Here is a 24175-nt window from a genome sequence, read left to right on the forward strand (position 1 = left end):
ATAGAAAATTACTTTCATAATTAAGTCACACCAAGAGGATAAATCTTGGAAAAATACAAACATTGATTTGCGTGCAAATTCTTTTTCATCTTTATATACTATCTTCCTTTCATATTTGCCGTAATTTCTGTTTTTTCTTTTTATTTCTCTCTCTCTCTTTCTGCTAGGCCAGTTAGCAACAATCTTATATTTTGGTTACACGTGCGCTTGTACAGGAGAGGATAAAACGCAGGCCATGATTTGCTGTTTCATCTCAAAAAGTGAATGTTTTCGCAGGTCATTTAATAGCAGCTCCTTCCCGACATCGGTTTTTTACAAGTCAAAATGGTTACCTGTGGTTCGTCATGCTACAGGTCACCCAGATCGTGTCTGTGTTTTCATGTCGTCTTGGCGACGGTGATCGGCATCAATAGTGTCTCCTTTGTCAAATTTAAATCCGCCTGGGGTTTATCTAGAATATCTATAACAGCGTATCAATACCGCGTGAATTAGATTGAGGACCTAAGAGGGCAAAATCGACAGCATCAGTACGTTTAGGTTGTACACGTATTAATCTTTTTGGTTTTGGTGGAACGGGTTTTCATCTTTTCGTCTTTCAACAAGATCTACGTTAAGTGTAGTTTGACCCACGATATCCCAGTGTTTGTGTAGGAAATGGGCCATTGAAGCGACAATGGGTTAATTGTTCACCTGCTTACCTGGGCATACCGTAAGCCCTACGTACGTAACATCGACAACGAAGCGTTTTTCTTTAACAGCCTCACTCTACGAGTTGTCTTTTAAGGACTGCTCACTTGGATACGGTAAACATGCTGGGGACACGTGTGTGCGAAAGTTGGCACCCTGCCTGAATACTGTTTACAGATATGATAGAAAGTGATTTCTTAAAGCCCTATGGTGATTTGAGTTGACTTCAATCACACAGAGGTCATCCTCGAGGCATTTTCGCGAACCACTAGTACAGATGTGATGGCTTCTATGGATTACTATCACCAACATTAGGAGATGTGTTCACTAAACAGGGAAACGCCACCCTGACTATAATTTTGAACGGGACCATGGGTCCTACGAGTTCAGATGGAGGGCACACAGATGGCGTGCTCGACAAGTTAGAAGAAACTAAGGCAGATATTTACATCTACCAAGTCCGTCCAGTAGTCCCCACAGAGAGGAGGCCGGACATCCAAGTGACAGTGAAAGTAATCTCAAACAATGATCAGTGGAATCAGCACTGTTTTAAAATCCCTGTCAGAACTGAGACCACTGTCGACGAGGCCAGAAGACGCCTCGGAAAGAAACCAAAAACAGTGCTCGGCACACCGGACTACGCCTTCTTGGCACATGGAAAACATATTCCAAAAGAGAAAGAGAAAGATTTAAAAGTCATTGACATTCTTCCTAAACTTCTGAAAGATCTGCCCCAGAAAGGAGATAAAAGCAGTTTCCTGTTCCGGGGAAATGACGGACAATCAGTCGAATACAAAAAAGTAAGTAAACAGCTTAGTATTTCATCATCATTGGACACTGAAAGTATGTACTAAACTTAAAATGTAATGTGAAAATAGACATACACACACTGGACAATAGATGTGCCACCCCCTGAATCACAGTAATCAAAAAATAGACATACACACAATGGTCAATAGAAGTGTCACCGCCTGAATAATCAAAGTTATTAACCTGAAATGGCGGAATATAAGCAATGTCAGAATATCGATACAGTTGAATTGTTCAGTCAGAACCGTTTCTTTTGTGAAATTTGATGTTAATAAAATGATACCAGGAGCATATCATTCCAGAGTCATTTATCTCCCCCAAAGTATTGGTTCAATAGGGGTGACACTTCTGTTGTCCAGTGTGTGTACATACATATATCAATAGCCTTTTACAGAACAAAACAAAAGGGACACACTATGAACACCTTCAAGGAATCTTCTATTATATTGATAAAATTAAATGAACAACAACATAAATTTCTACCTATGTTATTATTTTCTAAATGACTCTCATTCTGAAATGTTATTGGTTTAAGGTACTGCTCAAATATTTAATGGTATTTATTTTGGTATATTATTCATTGTTCGAAATAGCTCGGTTATGTCAGAAATCAATTTATGTTATCTGTTATTGAATTGGAGGATAGGGGTCATGACCTGACCGTGCTTGAATACTTGTTTTGTTTTTACATATAATGACCAAAAGTAAAATCGTAATTTAAGTGAACATGGTTTTCATACCAAACCTCAATTAAAACGCAGAAACAGTTACCGAAACATGTGCCTACGAAAGTGCAAAAGAAATTGTCTGGACATTGCATGCAGTTATGCTTCATTAACCACCTGAAGTTGGACAGGCCTGTAAGGCACATGACACGCTTAGGGACCATTCCCACAGATATTTGGATCGATCTATCTCATTGGGGAGTCTCACTAAAATGCTATCAAACTAACCGGATTAAACGTCTGTCACGCCTAGTAAAACTGTTAGGGGGTAATTATCTTTACCCGTAGCTGATTAGGTAGGCGTGACAGACATTTTTAAAAGCCTCGTGAACTGATAGCAACTTAGCGTGAACCCCCAGGGAGTTAGGTTGATCCAGATGGATCGATCTAAGACTGCAATCCCACAGATTTTAGATCGATCTATCCCCGTGGGGTGTCTCACTAGATTACTGTCAGCTTAGCCGGCTTAAAGATATTTGTGTAGCCAAATTTTAACAAGCTCATCAAAGCAATGAGACTCAAACCCAGTTTTAAGATGAATATGGTTATTTAATTGATTGTTTAATGGCGACCACAGACACACGTACACACTGATACATAATTACACTAAGGATGCGTTCACATGAAAAATCTATTTTCTAAAAATCTATTTGCGGTATCTTGTGATCACGGTCTGTGCCCTGAATACCCCACGGCGTAATTAGCCAGTTACTTCCAAAGCTGTAATTAATTCTCGGCGCTGCCAGTAATTACGCCGCGGGGTATTCAGGACACAGACCGTGATCACAAGATACCGCAAATAGATTTTTAGATCTTTAGAAAATAGATTTTTCATGTGAACGCAGCCTAAATCTTAATAGATGTTTACTGGTAAGAGAAGAGATGGGGAGGGGGGGGGGGGGGAGGGCTAAGAAGGCTTAGACCCCCTACACAAATACATAATTTCTTTTTACCTCATCGTCATAAACGTAGGAAGCAGAGAAGGGGGGGCATATAAGGAATTTTGGAACTACCACAATACGATGGCCTAAATTATAGCCCACTATAAGATATCAAATTTGTGATTTTACCTCCAAATAAAATTTTCTTTGAGAAAAAGGCAATTTTGTCCTAACTACAAATCATTGTTCGACCCTGCACTTGGAGTCGATGTACATAGTATACCATTTCTAATTGAATAATGTACTTCTAAATGCCTAGCCAGTCATTTATCTCCCTGTACATTTGTGAACGAAATATCGACATCAGTTACATTCATTTGAGGGGTTGTGTCATTTTGAGGTGTGAATTGGGAAAGATAAGTAGCTTTGGATGATATGTAGACAAAGAAATTATAACTCTGGAAAATATTCAAATGGCCAGTGCAGCAAGACGACGAGACTGAGTATGTAGCCCAGAAAAAATGGCACTGCCATTATTTTTTTTCATATGACTGGTTGGTTGGAGCTCATGCATTGTAGAATTTAGTTTGAGTGGAGACGAAATTTTGAATCATTCCACAGAAATCTCGCTCACAATATTTTCATCCAATTGCAGTCCTTGATAGTGCATACAAAGAAAGGATATATGTACATATTTGGCTTGGCTGGCGGGTAATACCTGCTATTGTAAAGTTTTTTTTTTTTTTTTTTTTTTTTTTGAGGCGGGGGGGGGGAGGGGGGCGGGGGGGGTTGTATCATGTGTGTGGATTCAGAGTCAACACCCCGGCATAAATACGCTTTCTGATGTAACTGCAACCCATGTATTCCAATTGCAAGTGGCGGCCGTCTTGAATTTCTTTTTTCACAATACCCAAATATACACGATTGTTACCCACCTAATACACTGTTCACCCAAACCCAATATAGAGGTGCAATTGATGTCACAGGAATGCTCTTAAAAATATTTAGTGCACAGACTGCAAACTGTCTGATTATTTTAGGGTCTCACGTGAAGAAGTTTATATCAAAGTTTCACTCTCCTGGAACCATGATTAATAAAAAATAATTCAACTTCTATCCCCAAAAGGAACATACGTTACTGTCACAAATGCAAAACGTTCAATTACGAAACTTCGAAAATTCAATCATCACTGGATTTTGTTCTTTGATTTATCTCCAACAAGTAGCCTATAACCTTGTAAAAAATAATAATATTTTTCTGTATAGAGCAATTAATTGTCTTTGAGCTACTTTAGTTTGCTTGTCACTGAATTTGAAAAAACGGGGAAAATACACCCTACCGACAGTAAAATAAGCATTAAATGAATTATTTTTCCCCTCGTGCTCCAAATATTATACAGTATAAGAAATGTCAAACTATCATGGAATCACAATATATATTTTTCGGTCAGCAATAGAAAACATTGTTTTCTTTGCACACCAAGTACTTAAAATGAAACATTGTAACCTCAAATCAAGTTCGGTCCCTTGGTTCTAAACTGTTTACAAGAAGCTCTGTACTGGTCCTACACCTGTAAATGTCCATCATGACGAGTTCAAACGTGTTCCACAAACGTGTCCTTGACCGACTCTATTATGGTCTCCAATATTTGAGGTTTAAAACTTTGAGAGGCTACCAAAAAAACGTACGTAAACTGAATGTTAGAAAGAAATGCATTTCAATTATTTAAAATTGTATTATATTTGCTATAATATATTCTCATATTTTTTAAAGAACACAAAAGTTTTGCTGCGTGACTACCTTTAGGATGCTTAATACTACTACAATATTTATAGCGTTCTCTGCTTCTTGTGTTCAAGACAGTTGTGATTGTGTGCATGTTGGGTAGGGGCATCTCACTCACCGTCATGATCGTGCATTCTTTATTCCGTTTCAAGTTAGTATAAGTTCTTATTTTCATATGTACGCGTTTATTCCCGTGAATTTCCTAAATGTCCACTGGACTGTCAAGAACTATAGTGATTCAGTCTAGAGCTTATATAGGCACAGTATAATGGATTTTTACTGCATACGTTTTATTAATCTATTAATACTGCAATTTATGTAAGGAGCTCCCTATGAAGGATAGTCTAGCTACTTTATTCTTTTACGCATTTTGTTTTCAAATTAATTTTTTTTTTCAATTTTCAGGTTTTAGGGTTTAAGTATGGTCACTATAAAACTGCCAATATGTAGGCGTTTTGTGCAAGTAGTAGAAATGGATTATATTATTTTCGAATCAGCGGATCTAAAATAAACAAAGTTTATTAATAAACGCCCAATATATCCGTAATTAAAGCCTATTTGCCTGTTTGACTGCATTTAAAGTTAAAACTAAGACGCAACTCACCATAATGTGTGTTTGATTGACGGGGCTGGTTTAGAGATGTGGTGCATACCTTATTGGTATTTATACCTAGGTCTTCACAAGCTATATATCCCATATCATTCGGATAATGTTCAAGTGATGTTTTGCTACAGGATGACAACTTAGCATCCCAATTGTATTGCTTTAGGAGCGTACAGTGAAGGGAATATCATGAAAACCCAGTAATCTGACCAAAGCCATTGTGGCGATCTGATCGACTAATGGTAGAGGACAGATCCAGTATAACTACGTAGTATAAGTATGCATACCAATGCAATTTACTGTTACACAACGCCGTACTCCCTTGGGCAAAATTAAAGGCTAACATCCCCGTTTCAATTTACCACTTCAAGGGAAAGATTCAGAACAGCGCCCTGGCCTGAATTTTGATCTTACAAACTGACCCCTGGAACAAAAAGTGAAAATGTGAGCCACATATATTTAATTTAATATCAGAATAAATATATGACACGTTCCATTACTTTCACTGGTTTATGTCATTGCACCCTCTAACAGGGAAAGCAGTCAAAAGTTATTAAATGTAATATGAAACATTAATAAAAACGTTATGCAAAAAGTGAGCGGTTGGGATAAGTTAATTTACGCTCTCATCTTTCATATGAAAAAAAAAAGAATATTTATTACAAGAGTTCAGGGTGGGAGGGGAGCATAAGGGCATAGCAACTATTATGTTATGAAATAACGATTTTAAATAAAAAAAAGTCAAGTTGATCCTTTCTACTGATATACTTAATCGTGTTTCGTGACTATCTAGCTTGGTCGGTTAAGAAGATATATATATATATACCCCCCCCCTGCCCACACTTATTCCAACCTGTAAGATTGGAAAGTCGGTAGTCTGGCTCGGGCAAAAAAATCTCCACATCTGGTTTCTATCAAGCGCGTTCAGAGCTTAGGACATACATATTGCTCCTCGGGCCAGGAAATCTGGAGAGGGGGAGTAGAGGAACACGTCTTCTCAATATGGAAAGCTATATATTTTGGTAATTTCCTTTGTAACATTTACAAACACTATAAAATACCCTTTCTCGATTTGATATCATGTTCTGTAAATATCCTGAATTTAAATACTAATGTTAAATGTCAGAGACTTTGATTTATGACGAGAGAGAGAGAGAGAGAGGTTAAGACATTCTGTAAATGTCCCGAACTAGAGGAGGGTGTTATAAACTAAACACATCTTGGCAATAACCCGTAGACAGGTAGCCGGCAGAGTGGTTTAGTTATTATGATCAACATTATTGTTTATATTTTTTATTAATATCAAACAATTTTACCGTTTGTAGCTATACCTGTTTGGAACCTGTACTCTGCGCCATATAATAGCAATGGTGCAAAGTAGTGATATTGTAAAATCCTGCCATAAAATTTTCTTCAAATATCAAATTTTATTAGATGGTTGAATAGAACAGTTATAGAATTCAGTATAATGATACTGAATTGTTGTAAAGACATGTAGGAAGCAGGGTGACCATATATGCTCGGAATTTTGTCGGAGAGGGAAATTTCTCGAGTTTGTTCTCTGCCCTGTGAAGCCATATTTTGTGGCCTGAGATGCCGTATCCATTCTTCGTGACCTGACCTGCCAAAAGCAAGTCTGGGCGCTCTTTCGATTCTTCCACATTAATCAAGATACGGAGTATCAATTACAAGTGTCCGGAGGGGGGGGGGGGCATGAAGGGAATAAATAATTATAAGTAGTATCCTTGCGACACAAGGTTACTCTGCAATTTATATCTTTCAATTTATGCTGTGAAATAATAGTCAGCTAGTACGTTGATCTCGCGAATCAACCAAATGACCGTTAGTTGAGTTGCTTAACTGCAAGTAATTAATCCCCTCCCCTCCCCTCCCCCGAACGTCATACTGGCAGGTTTCCAAATGAAGACTATACCGCAGAAAAAGTTTGGGACCCAAAAGAGAGTCGGCCAAAGACACGGTTGGGGAGCACGTTTGAACACGCCATGATGGACATTTACAGGTGTAGGGCCAGAACAGAGCCTCTGGTAAACAGTTTAGAACCAAGGGACCGAACTTGATTTGAGGACCAGAAGAGAGGCTTAACATACGTTACCTAGTATTAGCCATGACGCAAAGCCCCTTAAGTTATAGTTTTAAAATTTTTAAAAACGTCCTGACGGTTGGCACACATTTTCTTTTTTTCAGTTGTATCGTTACAGATAAAAAATGATTAATCACTTGATATGCAAAAGAAATAAAAAACACAGGTGTACTGCACACTTCCCTGGATTAAAAGGGGTTTTCAACATGGCGCTTGAAAATAAACTCTTTTGCATAAAGACAATATTAAAGCAAAAACGCTTATAATTCTCCTTGGAAGGTTACAACCAATTAAAAAATCCTCCCACATTTATTTCACATAGGACTGGCTTAAAGGGATAATAACTCTTCGTTTTGGCCAAAAAAGGAATTTTCCTGGAGTACACAACAATTTTCCCATACTTACCAATGGTTAATGAATCCATTTTTACATTCAAAGTTAGTCCCTGGTTTTTTTCTAAAAAGTTTGATTTTTTGTTAAAACCTCTTAAGAGATTATAACAGAGTACAGCCATCAATGGAGGTCACGTGGTCTTAAGACCAACTCAGATATCAGAATAATAGCTATAACTGCTGTTTTTGTGGTAAAACAGAATCTATTATATTTCTGTGAGTTATTCACAATGTTTTTATTGTGAAATACAAATCTCATACGGAGAGTTATTATCCCTTTAATAAAGTAAAAACTATCATTTGGGCGAAAGTCTTTGTTTGACCAAAGTTATTCTTTAATAGCCAAGCTAGCAACCACTATTTGCAATCGCTATCCCTCTCACACCCATAACTTCGGATCTGTCATCCGTTGACAAGTGCTTAAATTTGACCTAGGTAATGTCAAATAGTCATTGTTTGCTGTGGGGAAGAGAGAATCCAAACTGTAAGCATAAACAGAGCTTTAGAACCAAAAGCATTATTAAAAACCCAAATTCAAGAGGGTGTGACAATCATTTTGAGCAACGGTGTATATAGTTGCCTATCAAATAATGTAGAAACACTGAAAAACACTGAAAAACAAACATAGACCGTCCTTCGTTTTTTTTTTCGTTAATCATTATGATTATTTTATGTGATTGACGACAATGCTTCATTTAAAACATAAATTATAATGGCGTTTCTATAACTAACAGATATCTTGTTTTTACTTAAATCTAAATACTATTTGTCCACTTGTTTCAGATAGATGGACTGCCGGTTCGAACCACGGCCACTGTCCATCACTGCCATGATTTAATGGTGTTATTTTCTGTTTAATATTAGGTTCCCCTGGACATTCATGGCAAAAGAGCGGTGGTTTTATGTGCAGGAATCCTCCACATTCTCCCCAGTTGTCTGCAGTTACACCAGGTGGAAGCCACAGGGTTTTCATTCATCCCTTTGGATGCTACGTCACACCTTGATGAGTTATACGGTACTTACATGTATTATTTTTTTAAGAGTTATAAATGCATAATTCCCTATTCATTTAAACTTAGATGTCACTACATGGTGATACGAGTGTCCACTTAATGGTTTTTATAAATTGTTCCATTCATGTCATTTGAATTCAGGTATTTTATGTGTTACACATTAACATTAATATATGCATATGCAAATTAATTTAGCACTTTTTTCTTTGAATTTCAGACGTAAAAAAAGTTGAACTTTTCGCCTCTGCCACCGCCGACCGAATTAATGACCTTAGCAACATAATCGGGGAGTTAAACAGAAGAGGCCAAGAAATTGCATCAATAACCGACCACCGGGGTGCAACGCCATTGCACTACGCAGCACAGCGAGGCTTACTGGAAATTTGCGACACCCTCCTGTCCCACGGGCCCGAGCTGATTCACGTACAGGATAACAACGACCGTCTCAGTCTTCACTATGCCCTGTATCGACGGCAATTTGAAGTAGCCATATATTTGATTCAAAAGGGGTCTGACGTCTTGCTTGAAGACCATCACGGTGTGACTTGTCTTTCTTTATTGAAAGTGATTCCGGAAAGAGTTTTGCTCGATTTCACGGAGTCAGACGAAACAGACTTTGCGGACCTCGACCCAGCTCTAACCTACGCATGCTTAGAAGCAGGAGTACGCAACAATGACTTAGCTATCGTTACCAAGACACTTCCACACTGTGAGGACTGTGATCAGCAAAACCAACTCGGGCTCACGCTGCTGCATGAAGCTGCACTCTTCGCCGATTCGGAAGTAGTGCGGTGTCTTGTCGAAAAGTTTTCCCTCTCTGTCTTTGACCACAGTGGTTACTTGCCACTTCACTATGCTTGCCAAAGAGGGCACAGCGAAATGATACCCCTCCTGATTAACGCTGAAGTGGAGAATGGACAGATTAACTTTGCAATATTATGTGCACTTTACAGACAGAGGTACGCTGCTGTATCTGTGCTTCTTGAGAAAGAGGGTTTATCGTTAGAATACGAAACGGTAGAGGTTCTCATCACAGCCATAGAAAGTAACTGGCAGGGAAGCAAACGTGTGCTCCATAACTGCCACCATCCATACGTTTGCACACACTTCCTTAGCCATGCTGCGTGGGAAGGAGATGAAGCTCTAACACAATCACTACTAAACAATGGTGCAGACATTAACTTTCAGGACTTGATGGGGCGATCTGCTTTGCACGAGGCTGCACAACAAGGGCACATGAACGTTGTCGAGGTTCTTTTAGCAGCACCAGAGACGAGCCTAAATCTTCGAGACTGGAGGGGGTCTACTCCTTTACACTACGCTTGTGCAAATGATAAGGCAGATGTGGTTCACAAACTTGTTCTGCAAGACTCGATTAATGTACAGTTGACTGATGTCACTGGACGGACTCCTTTTCTTCTTGCGCTCTATTCTAAAGCTAAGGAGGCAGTTAAAACCCTCATTCACCATGCCATAGGCAAAATTAATCCAAGGAAGATGGACAAATCAAGAAGAAGTTTTCTTAACTTTCTCCACTTGCTCGAGAGTGATGACTACATATTGCTGAAAAATGTCGGGGAAGAAAGTTCCGTTCACATCCAAGACCCATTTCCTGAAGAAAAAACAGAGGCATACGCTCCGTTCAAAATCAGCGAAAATCTGAAACTCATATCACAAGACTTTTACGGCAAAAGGCTTTTTAATCACTGGTCAAATTCCACGTACATGTTGTGCCAAGCACACGGATGCTATGACAAGCTCTGTAAATATAGTCCAGACTACTACGAATCTAAATGCCATTCAGTGCCTTTCACATTAACAAAAACGCCAATAATGAAGGGTGGTTTATGTACTAACTGTAACCTTTTCAAGGATCTTTGGGACGAAGAGAGAACAGGCCTGTGTGAATGTGGTAACGAATTTGTTGATGTTTGGTTTGATTTGGACGTTTTACTGAGAGCTTACCTTGACCAAAAAACCTCATTAGTGGTAAAAAGCCAATCTCAACTTCAGAAGACAGCATACGCATTCCATGGCGAAAAGATACCTTTAAGTGTAAGTCCCCTGCATGAAGCTGTTTTGAACAAATCAGCGACAGCATATAAGTGTCTTGAACATGAATTAGAGGGTATTGTTTTCAGAGATAACTTTGGCAGGACACCACTTTTACTAGCTATTGATGTACTCAGTGTAGAGATGGTCCAATGTATTCTCTCCACCAGCCAAAATACCACGAGGGAACCACATTTGTTACACCGTGCTCTAAACTTGGAGACATGGACAGAAGAGGACCGGGCATCACAATATCAAATCGTATCTTGCCTTTTAGATCATGGGTGTGATCCATTTGAGCCGAATAATGACTTTTCGTTTTCTGCATCTCTGTTTGTATCCATCCGAAACTGGGTGGGTTTGAAATTTTGCAAAGAAAGTTTATCTAATGTGGCAACCGCTTTCCAAGTGGCATGTGTCCTAGGTTTGGACAAGATAATAAAGCTGTTCCTTGTAGGGAGGTATGCACCTCCAGAAGCAATGGCTTTATGTATGGCTGCACAGTGTGGTCACGAGAAATCTGTCAATGTTTTGAGTGATTGCTTCATCGCAATGTGTAAAGAACATAGGGAGGATGTCCAGCTAAAACTTTGTCGTGCGCAATCTTCTTTGTTAGCTCTCTTTGCAGGCCTTCTTATTCCGAGCATTGAATCCCCAGCCAAGAGCAAATTGAGAGGGTATCCATCATGCCACTCAGTACGAAAGATAATGGAGATTTACGAAGCTGCTGGCTCAGAATTTGACATATCACCACTGCAACTGGTCCTCAAGTCTCCTTCTATGACAGAAGAAATCGAGTCAACAGCGCTTAGGATTATTGAATCACCCTCATACATCGGAGGGGGCATTTTGCATTCGCTTTGTCACGATGTTCTAACAGCCTTAGAAACACACCATTGGCGCGTTGCCATTGCAATTCTGGAAAAACATGGCCCCCACAGACTGTGGTTCTGTAGCAAACATTGTGAGCCGAATTTTACTGGTTCTTTCTCCATCCACAACAAGTCTGAGCAAAAAGCTGAATGTGCATCGTATGTTTTAGCAAAAACAAATCAGCACGAAGGAAGGGAAAATATGTACACATATGCAGATGAGCCATTGGATTCAGTTGAGCATCTTGCTTTATACGGCGACTGGAAAAACCCTCTGATGACCGATATTCTGTGTCTCGCGTCGCATCCTCTTGCACCAGAGGAGTTGCCTCAAAAACTTATCTATGGTACATACTTTAAGTTGAACAAGACCCACATAGTGAGACACGTACAGATGGCTGCAAAAGATATATACTACCAGTACCACCAATACTGGCCTGCTCATACAGAAGCTTTCATGAAATTGATCAAAATCTGCCCAGTCATCATTGATACGGTAGTACCATTTCCTTCCGAATACCAGTGGTTTAACACACGGTTTCTGTCTCCAGATCAATCACAATTTCTCCAAAAAGCGATTTCCATCAGAGAGACATGTGGTTTGTTTGGCTGCGACGTGGCTGGTGCTGCTATTGCTACTGGGGACAGAGAGGTCATACAAAATGCTCTCCTTGGAACCGACCACTGCTGTCCTAGGTTTCCGACCAATATCCAAGGGAAAACTGCACTTGAAATAGCATGCTATGCTGGTGATCTTTTGACGGTGAAACACATTATGTCTACGTGTTCGCAGATACCACACGTATTGTTATCGCAGGCAGCATTACTGGCATTTGGGACATATTCAAATGTTCTCGAGCCTTTTGATATTGTGCTCAAAGATCAGTGGCCTTGGACTGCCCTTGATAGGACATTGTGGAATTGCAAAAACATATTCCAGAGACTGCAAAGTAAGTGGTTTAACTGACATCGAGTACCATGGTTAAATGGTTAAATGTATGGATAAGAGAAAAGTTCTCATAAAGTGTACAATAGGGCTTCTGGTGTATTATGTCGGTTTTAAGTAACGTGGTTATAATCAAAATTTCTGATAAGTGGTGAATTTTATTTTCCAATGTTTCAGTGGTTTACATATGTTATCTGGATGCTAATTTACACCCGTATTTTAAATTGACAGGCAATCCAACAGCGAATGCGAAGAACCGATTGTCAATCATTGAGCTGCTCTGCGACAGGTGAGTCTTTTTTTAATGTTAATTGTATTGGGAGAACGTTAATTGTTACATTATATCAACCATTTCTTTGAATTGTGATTGGCTCTATATCTTAGGTTCATCTTATATGTTTATTCCAGATTGGATGTCACCGGTGCATTGCAAAGTCCGAGATGCGTCCGTGACCTGATGGTAGGGGCATGCTTGAACGGTCTTACAGATGCTATAACCGTAATTTTGAGTAGAGCTGTCTCAGGTGATTGCTCATGGTATGTATGCGTTCTTTGGTGATGACAATACAGCATGTTCCCCAGCATAGTGTTCGTCTATTTGTCGGGGTAGAATAAAATAAATTTTGCATATATATTTATTTACTTTATATGTGAATTCATACTTTTAAATTATTTCAAACCATACATTATGTCATGATAAAAAATTCTTTCTAAAAATTTTAATTTTATATGGCTTTTAGTGTGTAGCTAATAAATTGCTATAAATGAATGAGATACTTCTTTTTGAAAACGCGTATAATTATATACAACACCATTATCATCACCACATTCATTCTTTTCTTTTCTAGGATATGGTGTGCCATTAGCGCATCAGTGGTTTCTGACCACCAAGAATGCGCAATAGCCGTTCTAGAGTATACAAAGCACAAGGCGCTGACCGTGCCAGTTGACGAAATTGGGCTCACTGCGATACTCAATATAGCTGCCAACCTTAAACAGTGGAAACTCATTCATTACCTATGTTTTGAGCAAACATCGGTGTCCATGGTGATGACAAACCCAAATGACACAATAGCCTTGATTTCGTTGAAACTGTTAGCTATTAATTCCTCTTGGGGGAAGATGAAAGAGGAAAAACGGGGACTGATGTTCAAGCCAATTCTGCATTTGGCATGCGAAGCTGGACAGTACAAAATAGTGCATTGCTTACTACAAAAAATGGATCAAGATGCTGTAGGATGGATAGTTAACGTTCGAGACAAAAGCAAGAGAACGCCGATTGACTATGCACTGTGCAACCATCATTCAAAGATTGCAATATTATTACTTATATACGATGCCCAGTTACCAAACAGAGCCTACGTTGGTCTTAAAGAGGCGTTACGCTGTTTCCCAGAGAGGAACGCTAGCGACATAGTTCCAGTTGCTGGTTATCTTTCCACGACGCCGCAGAAAAGACGTTTAACAAAAAAGGCTGTAATGAAAGACTGTCAAATAAGGCAGATTTGGGATGGCTTTGGAAACTTGTATGCAGAAGACTTTAGAAGGATTTTAAACGAGAAAAGGCAAAATAAAAGTACATGGAAAAATGATACCGATACCATTAACAGCAGCTTATCCGGCACCACAAAGACAAAAATCCATTCTCATGGTTTTCCCGACTTTCAGTATTATCACTCAACTGGGGTACTGCCTCATCTTTCGAGTATTAAAGCACTCAAGTGGGATAACCCAGATGACGTGCCACACACACCAAAGCGAGTACAGAGAAAAATCTGGAAGAATAAAGGGGAACTATCAGCATCAACGGAGCTCAAAGTTAACCCACTTCCTGTCAGACAGAGAACAGAACACGAAGGCAGAGAAATGACAGCTTATTTCACGCCATTGGCGAATGTTGATCCGTCAGAGACACTGACTTCAACTTATCAATCGTGTTTCAAATGTGTTGTGAAGGATGATCACACCATGTCCTGTCAGCAACAAGACCAGTGTAAGGTTGATCAGAGGGATATAATGCTGAGTTTGTACGAGATTGATTATGGAAGATACATGGAGCCGCGGAAGACTAATAGACAATCAAACTCCAGTAACTGCAACGACTGCATGGTGTCTACATACCAAACAATCTATGGCATTACAGACAATAAAAAGGCAAATAGTTCTACTAAATTTTCTAAACCAGTTAATACTGACAAAGGTCCCATAGAGCCAGTTGTATCTGCAATGAATGAAACAACGAAACACGAATCCCAAAGCGCCCGTAAAACCAACGCAGAGAGAAACCACATGACTAAAGAAGCTGCGTACACCAAGGAACAATTTAGACCGAAGTTAAAAGGAGACAGCACCCGTGCGGCATGCGAGATGGTGTCCTCTTGTATCGATGACCAAACAGAATCCAAAACGCTCAGAAACGCTTTTAGATATGTAAAAGACCCAAAGAGATGGGAAAGCTTATTACATGCTGCCTGTGCTTATGGTGACTCAGAACTGGTTGATAAGATACTAAGGGAAAGGCCAAGCATTGTCAATAAAATGGACAAGAAAAACAGATCCCCACTTTTCTATGCTGCCTTCAACGGCCACAAAGGCATTATGAAAATATTGATAGCCAATAATGCCATTTTAAATGAAGGCTGCAATGTTCTACTGGCAGTGCTCATGCACCTTTGTAAAAAGCGTTGTTTGAGGGAAGGAGGTATTCATCTTATGTTAAAGTGTCAGGACAGTTGCGAAAAGGACCCACATTTGTCAGGTTTACGTGACATTAGAAGAAAAGCATTTGAAAGCATAATCCAATACAGCGACAGTCACCATGATGTGCGAGCACTTAATCTTGATGTTGAACATGAATATAGTTCAGAGGAAGCATTGGAAATGGTAGAAATGCTTGCTTGTGAACAAAAGTTGACTAATCCATTCGATGAGAGGATGTATTTTACAGCAGCTCTGCTTGGGGAAGAATCTATTTGCAATGCCATTATTAAACGCCAACCAAGCGAACAACATTCTACTAATACCAATAACGACGAAAGCGACAAGAACAACTCTGATTCATTTACTACAGATGTCAAAAGCGGTGGTGAGGCCAAAATGACATCAACCAGTTTTGTTGATTTGTTAATTGCAATCTACCTCATTAAAGGGAAACATTTTCAATGGAACCAACTCACTTTACAGAAGCAAACAAAACTGATGACACATTTAATAGAAAAGTTTCACTATCTTCCTAGTCCCTTTGCTTTGGCACGTTTGGTGTTGCAGGGATTTTGGCCTGTTGTTCTGACCACCCTTCAGAAAATTGATGTATCTGGGGGCATAGCTAGTGACCTGGAAAACACGCTGTACATGGTCATGTTCAAAGCAAGCGAGAGGAACCAAACTGATAGCTTAAAGGTCGTTCTAGAACACTTACGTCACAGCAAATCAGATAAAAGTTATCTGATTACGACTTTAAAATTAGCTGTGCAAAACAACAGTCAGGAGTCTTGCACGCTTTTGTTAAGAGAAGGAGCAGATCCAACAGCACGGCCAGTATTTTCAGATTCAGCGTTGAAGCTGAAGTTCAGAAAATTAGGATGGTCGGCACTTCACACATTGTGTTCTGTAGGTGACTTGGAAATGCTTAACACATTTGCAGCAGAGATGGGTGGCGACCTGGAATCGATGCTCCGCACCGTGGCCCAAGAGCACGAATTAAAAAAGGAATTGCTGTTCCTGTGTGCTGCATATGGTCGTGAAACAATCATAACCACTTTTAAAGCCAATGGATGGGATATAGACGTAACTACTAGTACTAAGAAATTGTCAGCAATATCCACCCGGATCAAAGGGAATTCCCTCTTGGAAACTGCAGCAGAAAATGGACATGAGTCTCTTTGTGTGTATTTGCTCAGAAATTGCAATGTCCTGCTGCAACAAAATGCACTTTCTAACGTCTTGCGCTCTGCATGTGCTAGGGGCATGGACAAACTAACTGATGCAGTTGTTTTATATTATTCACAAGACCCTAGTAGATCAGCTACTCTCAAAACGGCTCTCCTTTCAAGCGATACCCTTGCAGCCAAAGATTACCCCAGTCAGCCAGTGGTTTATGCCCATTCAATGGGCCATTATGGGGTTGTAGAAAAGCTACAATTATGGCTTGTAAAGTCAGGTGAAAAACCGATAATTGTACCCACGCCATTTGACAGTAAAAGGCCTGTGGGCTATCTCAGAAACCACATAGTAGAAAACGAAGAAAAACACAAATTAAGAAGTCCATCTGAAACAAACATCCAAGAAGCATTGGAACTAACAGCGGCTGAATTGTTTATCGGTTACCTAAAGGGACAGAAATATACAGATTCTTGGAAGTCTTGGTTCACTGACAGTATTAAATTGACATTTCCAAAGTTTCTGATGATTTTTAGATATTTGCCTTCAGCAGCATCCATGAAGTTCGTGGAAATGGCATCGCAGGAGGAATTTCAAGCCAATCCAAACTTTTGGGAAGATGTTCTGGCGGCTACCATTCGATACAATAGAAGGGAAACGTTTGAAGCAATTTTAAACCATGCATTATTTCGAAAAAAAGAACAAACCATTATTTCATCAGCCACAGTACTACAAGAAGCCTGTTTGGCTGAAGACGCCTATTATCTCACCAAGCTTCTTGCAAGAGGCTCAACAGAATATCTGACCAAGAATGACAAAAACGGGATTTCTCCTATTGGTTATGCCAGTGCCATGGGAAAACAGCAAATACTAGCTGCAATGTCTGATGGTCTTTATGTGGACGAGCATTCCGATCATGGTGTAGACGAGGACGGCATAGCGGAAAGTTATAGTCCTTTTTGCGCTCTGTGCCTGCTACATGAACATCGTGGGTGGCGAAGTGGATCTTTTTTCCCTCTTGTAAATACTTCCACTGACACAAACATGAAGGAAGTCCATGAGAGCGTTTCGCAGCCTGTTTGTTTCAAATACCCTGTGCAATTTTCTGAGTTTATGACGATACAATATGACTTGAAGTGCTATTTAGAGCGTCTTACCGACTCGAGGACTGCGGCTGAGCAGATATATCCAATGTCAAGTCCAGCAAATGTCAATATTTGCCGTTACTTTTTAGGTGACTACAAACGTTATGAGATGTCAACTACTGACGACAGAAATCATGCGCTTACACAGTGCATCAAATATGGCGATGAAAATTCCTTTAAAACAATACTGATGGCAATGAAAAGGAATGACATAGCATTTAAATTGCTGTTGAATGAAATTGCAGTCTGCGGAAGAAAACGTCTTTTGGAATATTTAATCACCACGTTTGACACCAGCGGTTTAGTGCAGCATTTTGGCAGTCCTAATCCCCTGGAATTGGCTATTGCATTTGGAAACACCGAACTTGCATTTTACATTGTTGAAACGTTTTCGTCTTTGCCATGCGATTATATACGGCCGATCCTGGACTACTGTGACGGTATACCTACAGAAGACGACTCAGAAGATCATTCCTTGGCTAAGAACCTCACAAAAGATTCATTCTTAATGGCACGCTGGATTCTTGGACAGAACAGACCTGGTGATGAATCCTGGCACCGATCGTTGATGGATCAGAAAAGCACGCTCAGTCATCCAGACGTTTGGCTCGCCGCACAGTTCAAAGAAGAACATCTCAAAATATTAGAAGCAGCGCGTGCATTTCAGTCGTATACCCTGCAGACCACCCTGACACCATACGATGTGACGGTAGATTATAGAGGACTGGGTGCTGTTATACAACTTGACAGTTTCATATCAAAAGTCAGAGCTCAGTCTTTACTGGTCTTGCAAAGTGCGAAAGATGCCATCGAGGAAAGAGACGACGGGAAGCTACACTACACGGCCCCCGATGGTAGCAAAGAGAGGTTAAAGAAAATGATTCTCATTGCCAGCTCAGGCCAGAATGGAAAGCACAGCCTGAAAGTGAAAAGCCGTGGAGAACTAGAAATAACGGTAGCCGTAATTGAAAATAATGGGAGCATTATAGAATCGCAAGGTTTTCTACAAGATGATATAATGATAGCAAAGAAGGAGGTCGATGAAGAACATCTCCCCTTTCTGAAATCTAAGGTAGTGTAATAATATATCAATAAGATTGGAAAAGTTGAAAAATAATTCCATCACCTTTTGCTGTAAATAAGTGTAACATATTCTGTAAATTTATTTTATTTGAATGTTAATGGTATTGAAAGTCAACGGTAATTTATGAAGCACCTCTCATTTATTTAATTATATTACAGATTCAAGACATCTTTGGCCTGAATGTCCAAGTGGAGATGAGCTGGGGTTCTTTTGATGTCATCAAAGACAGGTCACAAAGATTAGAAGTAATACGTAAATTTGCAGATTCAGAAACTTCTTCGACGTGCAGTTTTGGGGGGTTTATGGCAACGTTAAACCAATGCGAATACTGGATAGAAAGCATCAGAGACATTGCAGATTCGCATATGTGTGAATCATTGAAAAAGTCTCTCCCCGCCATTAAAACTATAACATTCCGATATTCCACAGACGTGCGTGATGACATACCATTCAAGGATATTAAGACTTTACTCGATCAGAAATCGGTGGCTTGGCTATTTAAGTTCACTCACGAAGCAAAGAAGTCGGAATATAATCGAGGTGTCGCAACGGAGTCGACATCCTGCAACCGCGGTGCATTTGCCCCGTATGTGTACTGTAGGCTTTTCCAAAAGGCGTTTATAGAATTATATCTGTTAGTGCAAGCGTTTCACATAAGGAAAGAACCAACGCTTATGGAGGAGCAAGAAGATTCGAAAGGTGATAAGACTGATGACAACCCCCTTCAGTTCCGAATAGAATGGTTATCTGCATCCCATCTTGGGAAACCGCAAGAAGTTTTGAAATTCATACATAGGCCATTAAAACAAGCTTTGATGACATCAGTAGATAGTTTCGTACTCCAGAAACACATTGAAGCACGTTTTGACTATTTGCACATCCAGTTTTCTCCTCAAAAAGACCAAAAGAAAATTGTTAGAGGCGGAACCAGTATTAAATTTATATTGGGCGTTTCAAAGGACTGCACCACGCATATAGAACTTCCAGACTTCGACTCCGAATTTTTAGATATTCAGAAACAAGAACTGAAGACAGCAGAGACCACAAAATATTTAAAACAAAATTTTGCAGACGCGCTGCAAAAAGTTTCCGACGCCATTAAAATGGAGTACAGTCTACCTTCTCTCACAATGAACCCGGATTTCAAAGCATTGATTGACGAAGCCGCTTCTTGGTCAAATGAGTATTCCTCTCACACAATAGAAACCTATCTTTTCAACAGTTGTTGTTCAAAACGAGTGAAAAAGGCTTTTTCAGATAGATTGTCCAGGGCGATTGCCAGGCTTTGTTCTATGTATAAGGCCGTAGAAGGAAAGAGCAAAATGCGCCTGGCATTTTTGAGAAGATTACACAATCAGTCAGTGATCCACGATTCAGATCGAGATCTGGTGATAAGAAGCGGTAGCCAAATGCGGATCATACAAAGACCTGATCTGGACCAACAAAAAATAACAAATGTGAAAAACAATTGGGAGATTCTTTCCATTGCAGACGTTCTTCGTGATTATTCTGGAAAAGGCAGTTGTTGTGATGAAATCGAACTGGTTTTGTATGACAGTGTGTGTTATCGAATAGCTGGTAGCGCAGGTGCACTTGCTTTACTGAAAATGTTGCCTTCCAGGATCACCGTCAGTAACAACAGAAAAAAAGAGCAATCCAATGACCCAACAACATTGGCGATAGAGAGTTCTTCAAACTCGCTGCCTCTTGTGGTACATGTTCCTTCAGACGATAGATCAGTATTAATCCACCCTCGCGTTCTGGCTATAGAACGGAAGCGACGTGGTTCAAGTATATTTATCAGCGTTGACAGTGATTTGTTTATGCATAGGAAAGAGGGAAGCAATCTTGATGTTGTCCTTGACTTCATAGATTACCTAATGCATGCTAGACACGTGCATAACGTGCCTTTGACAAGGCAAAAATTAATGCCGACGGAGTACCCAAAATGTTGTTCTACTGGCAAAGATAGAAAACCAATTCCTAATATCGTACGTGACAATCTTGTCCAATTGATAAAGGTTGTGAAAAAGGTTAATCCAACGAAAAACCAGGAAGAAAATGCTATTAGAATCGATACTGATGAAGACACCATGGTGTTTTTCTTGTTTGACGCTGATATTTCTTGGGAGGACGTCCAGGTTGCGTACTTGAAGTACCTCATTCGCCGTGAAGCTGTGAAATTTGCTGGGGATTTGTCTGCCGCGATGGAAGCTAAAATTGACGCTAATACTTTTGAGTTCAAATGCGAAAATGGGCTCTCGCCGTTGAAAGAACTTGGAGCGTTGTACAAAAATACTAGCACAATATTTGAACCATTTCATACGGCGCTCTGTTTCTTAATGCAGCACTGTAAAAAGTACAGTGGAAAAGTGCAAGGAGTTAAGTCACTGTGCTTCATCGCAACCAACGAGCACAACAAAGATGGACGAACTGTCCGACCAGCGGGACAGATTCTTCAATATTGCCTGCCATTTAGCAAAGCTGCTGAAAACACACATTTATTCTTTGGCGCAGGCGAGTTAGGAAAGATTTTGATTCAGAATTGTTTTGACTCTCCTAAAGCCCTTGAGTACATGGCATCGGTTCCAATGCCGACGGAAACGGCCGTGAGTCCTGAGACAATGGTATACGCTTACTTCGGTTTGGCCATGGCAGAGACATCATTTGTCATACAAGGAAGAAATGTTCTGGGCAAAGAGATTAAAGACACACAAGACAAACAAACAAACGGTCTGCATGTAGATGTATTATCTGAAGATCAGTCTCCATTGTCAGGTGTAAACGTTGCCGTAGAAAACATCGCAGCGTGTGAATGGAGAGTAACTTGGAAACCAACTGATAAGGGAAGATATCATATACATGCCAAGCTTTTTGGGCAGCACGTTAGAGGAAGTCCATTTGAAGTGCACGTACTCAGTGAGCCTAGTAAAATGCCATTTTCATTAACTAAAAACAAACATGAGGCTGATATTGGGATCAATCGTCAAAGTCAGTTACCAGTGGTTATTGTTCATCCTAAACCACATGTGAGCAAAGTCAGCACTTTGACGCAAATAAAAAAATTCAGGAGTTCCCCTTGTGACGTCTATGGACTTTCGTCAAATGCTAGTACATATCTTCTACGTCAGCTCATTTCGCAAGAAAAACATTGGTTTTATCGAAACAGTAAGAAAACGAAAATGTGCATGTTGCACTGCAGTACCGACGTCCAGGTAGAAGAAAGTCGCCTTGAAGGAACACAGGAGGTTGCGCTGTTGAACTTAAACACACCTAACAATAATTCTGTGTTAACATTGGAGCCACATTGCAGACATTGTGGACAGGCAGTGGATGTGATCAGTGCAGGTGTAGTCAAGCGAGCTGGAGCTCCACTTTCTGTGCTGGTTACGGATGGGTAAGTTTCAACACATTAATGTCATATTCATGATTTTAAAAACATCCTAAAGCATTTTTTTTAATACGACACAATACCATAACTGTTCGCTTCTAGCTGTTATATTTTATAGTTTTAAGTAAAGAAGTGTCTATTCATTCAAAAATTTCCGATTTTTATCGTATAATCACCACTCTTACACTTGCTTCAACTATGAAATTTGTCTGTTTTAGAAACGAAAGTTTGACAAGAAAGAATTCCATGGGCAGCGAGGAGGATGAAATATAGCTCAAACAAGGATTTATGGGACTTTCAGGAATGTTAAAAGTAAAAATCGGCATGTGCTGGGAAAACCCTAAAAAGGATTTCAGTGCTTTCGACTGCAGCGGGAGAAAGTGACCCTAGCTGTACAGTTAGAACCTTTTCCGAAATGAAACAACCAAATTCAGACACCACCTGGCCACCTCCACATTGTAATGGTGCTATTACATGTAAAAAAGCGCCTGATATGACAGAATGGTTATCCTATTTGATTTTTACAGGTTCAACTTCTTTGTATTTTAAGAGGTTGAATATGTAAAAGCAGAACATAGGAGCGTCATCATTAACTGTCAGTTGTACATTAGTGAATTGCATGTATATACTGTATATATGCTAACATATATATATCCATTTGATATATCATTACGCTGTAAATAATGTATACTGCCGTGTAAATAGTATGGTTATGGAGTAGCTTCCTTTTGTGTACTAAGGTAGGCTTCAGAGTCATCATTCGTTTGTATAGAGACTATGCATTTGTAATATTTCTTTACGGTTATTTAGATACTGGTGCTACAATCATCTTGTGGTGCTCAGTGCTTTGTGGACACTTGTATATATTGGATTAAATGCCCAGTTATTTTTTCTTATTTATTTATTTATTATGTCAAATCCACTATCAATTCAAATTTTCATTTCTTAAAAACTTCACGTGCCAAGTTAGTTCACTAAGTGCAATTACAAATGTGATATAGATCTTCATTGGGTCTGCGCTTTGCAAGAAAAACATATTTTTAAAAGTCAGACATTATCAAGAGAAACTAATTCACCCGCCAATACGGAATGAAAAGAAATACTTGTAATTACTTATGTTAATCCTGCTTGTAGCGTTCAGTATGCATTTCTGTAATTCCCACGGGATCTCGGTGCTAAAAGTCTCAATGTGCCAAATGTTTTAAGATATATTTTAGCATATTTGTAAAAACATAATTTCTCATAATAAATTAACAATAAATTTGTTACATTTTCATCTTTATTTTTTATTCATTAATTTCATTCGTTATGAAAGAATAATTGGTAATTTAAGCTAACTTTAACGGTATTTAAAAACGTTTCACGCGCCTAGATGTCAACTTCTCTGTCAAGAAATACGCAAAATGCGGCTCGTAGACTCGCTCATAATATTATACGATTTTTACAAAATGTACAGAACTTTCTCTAAATCGTGTGTGTTCTCATATTTCGATTTTTTCTTCAAATGCTTTTGTTTTACGGACACTCAAATCATATGCCAGCAATTCAAATCGATCACATTTTACAGACTATTTTGTTCACTACATGCGCCATCTATTTCACTGATAACTGAAAAGGCTGGATGTATAACATTTTTCATACATTTTGACAGCGTCAAACGGATGAAAAATATGACCTACTGTGTACAACCCATGCAAAATACGCTGTATTAATATCTATTTCAGTTCTGTAATTTTATTATCGCACATATTACGGAATTTACGTGTGTTTTGTGAGGTTTTACGTTCCTTTGCAGGAAATATTTTAT

At 39.4% G+C, this 24175-nt stretch overlaps 2 protein-coding genes across 2 annotated transcripts in view; one reads left to right on the forward strand and one right to left on the reverse strand.

The window, feature by feature from the left end:
- Positions 1–24175, reverse strand: part of LOC106176566 (uncharacterized) — a 33626-nt gene that overhangs the window by 9048 nt on the left and 403 nt on the right. The gene's annotated exons all lie outside the window — the stretch shown is intronic.
- LOC106176565 (uncharacterized) lies at positions 94–23650 on the forward strand. The gene is made up of 8 exons (XM_013559021.2): positions 94–1487; positions 8851–9001; positions 9217–12873; positions 13101–13158; positions 13278–13406; positions 13718–18965; positions 19136–22374; positions 22587–23650. The coding sequence occupies exons 1-8, from the start codon at positions 1059–1061 to the stop codon at positions 22639–22641; spliced, it is 12966 nt and encodes a 4321-aa protein (XP_013414475.2). The 5' UTR covers positions 94–1058; the 3' UTR covers positions 22642–23650.

Source organism: Lingula anatina, chromosome 1, assembly GCF_051362555.1.
Source record: "Lingula anatina isolate TDL-2025a chromosome 1, LinAna3.0, whole genome shotgun sequence".
In the NCBI taxonomy this organism is placed as follows: domain Eukaryota; kingdom Metazoa; phylum Brachiopoda; class Lingulata; order Lingulida; family Lingulidae; genus Lingula; species Lingula anatina.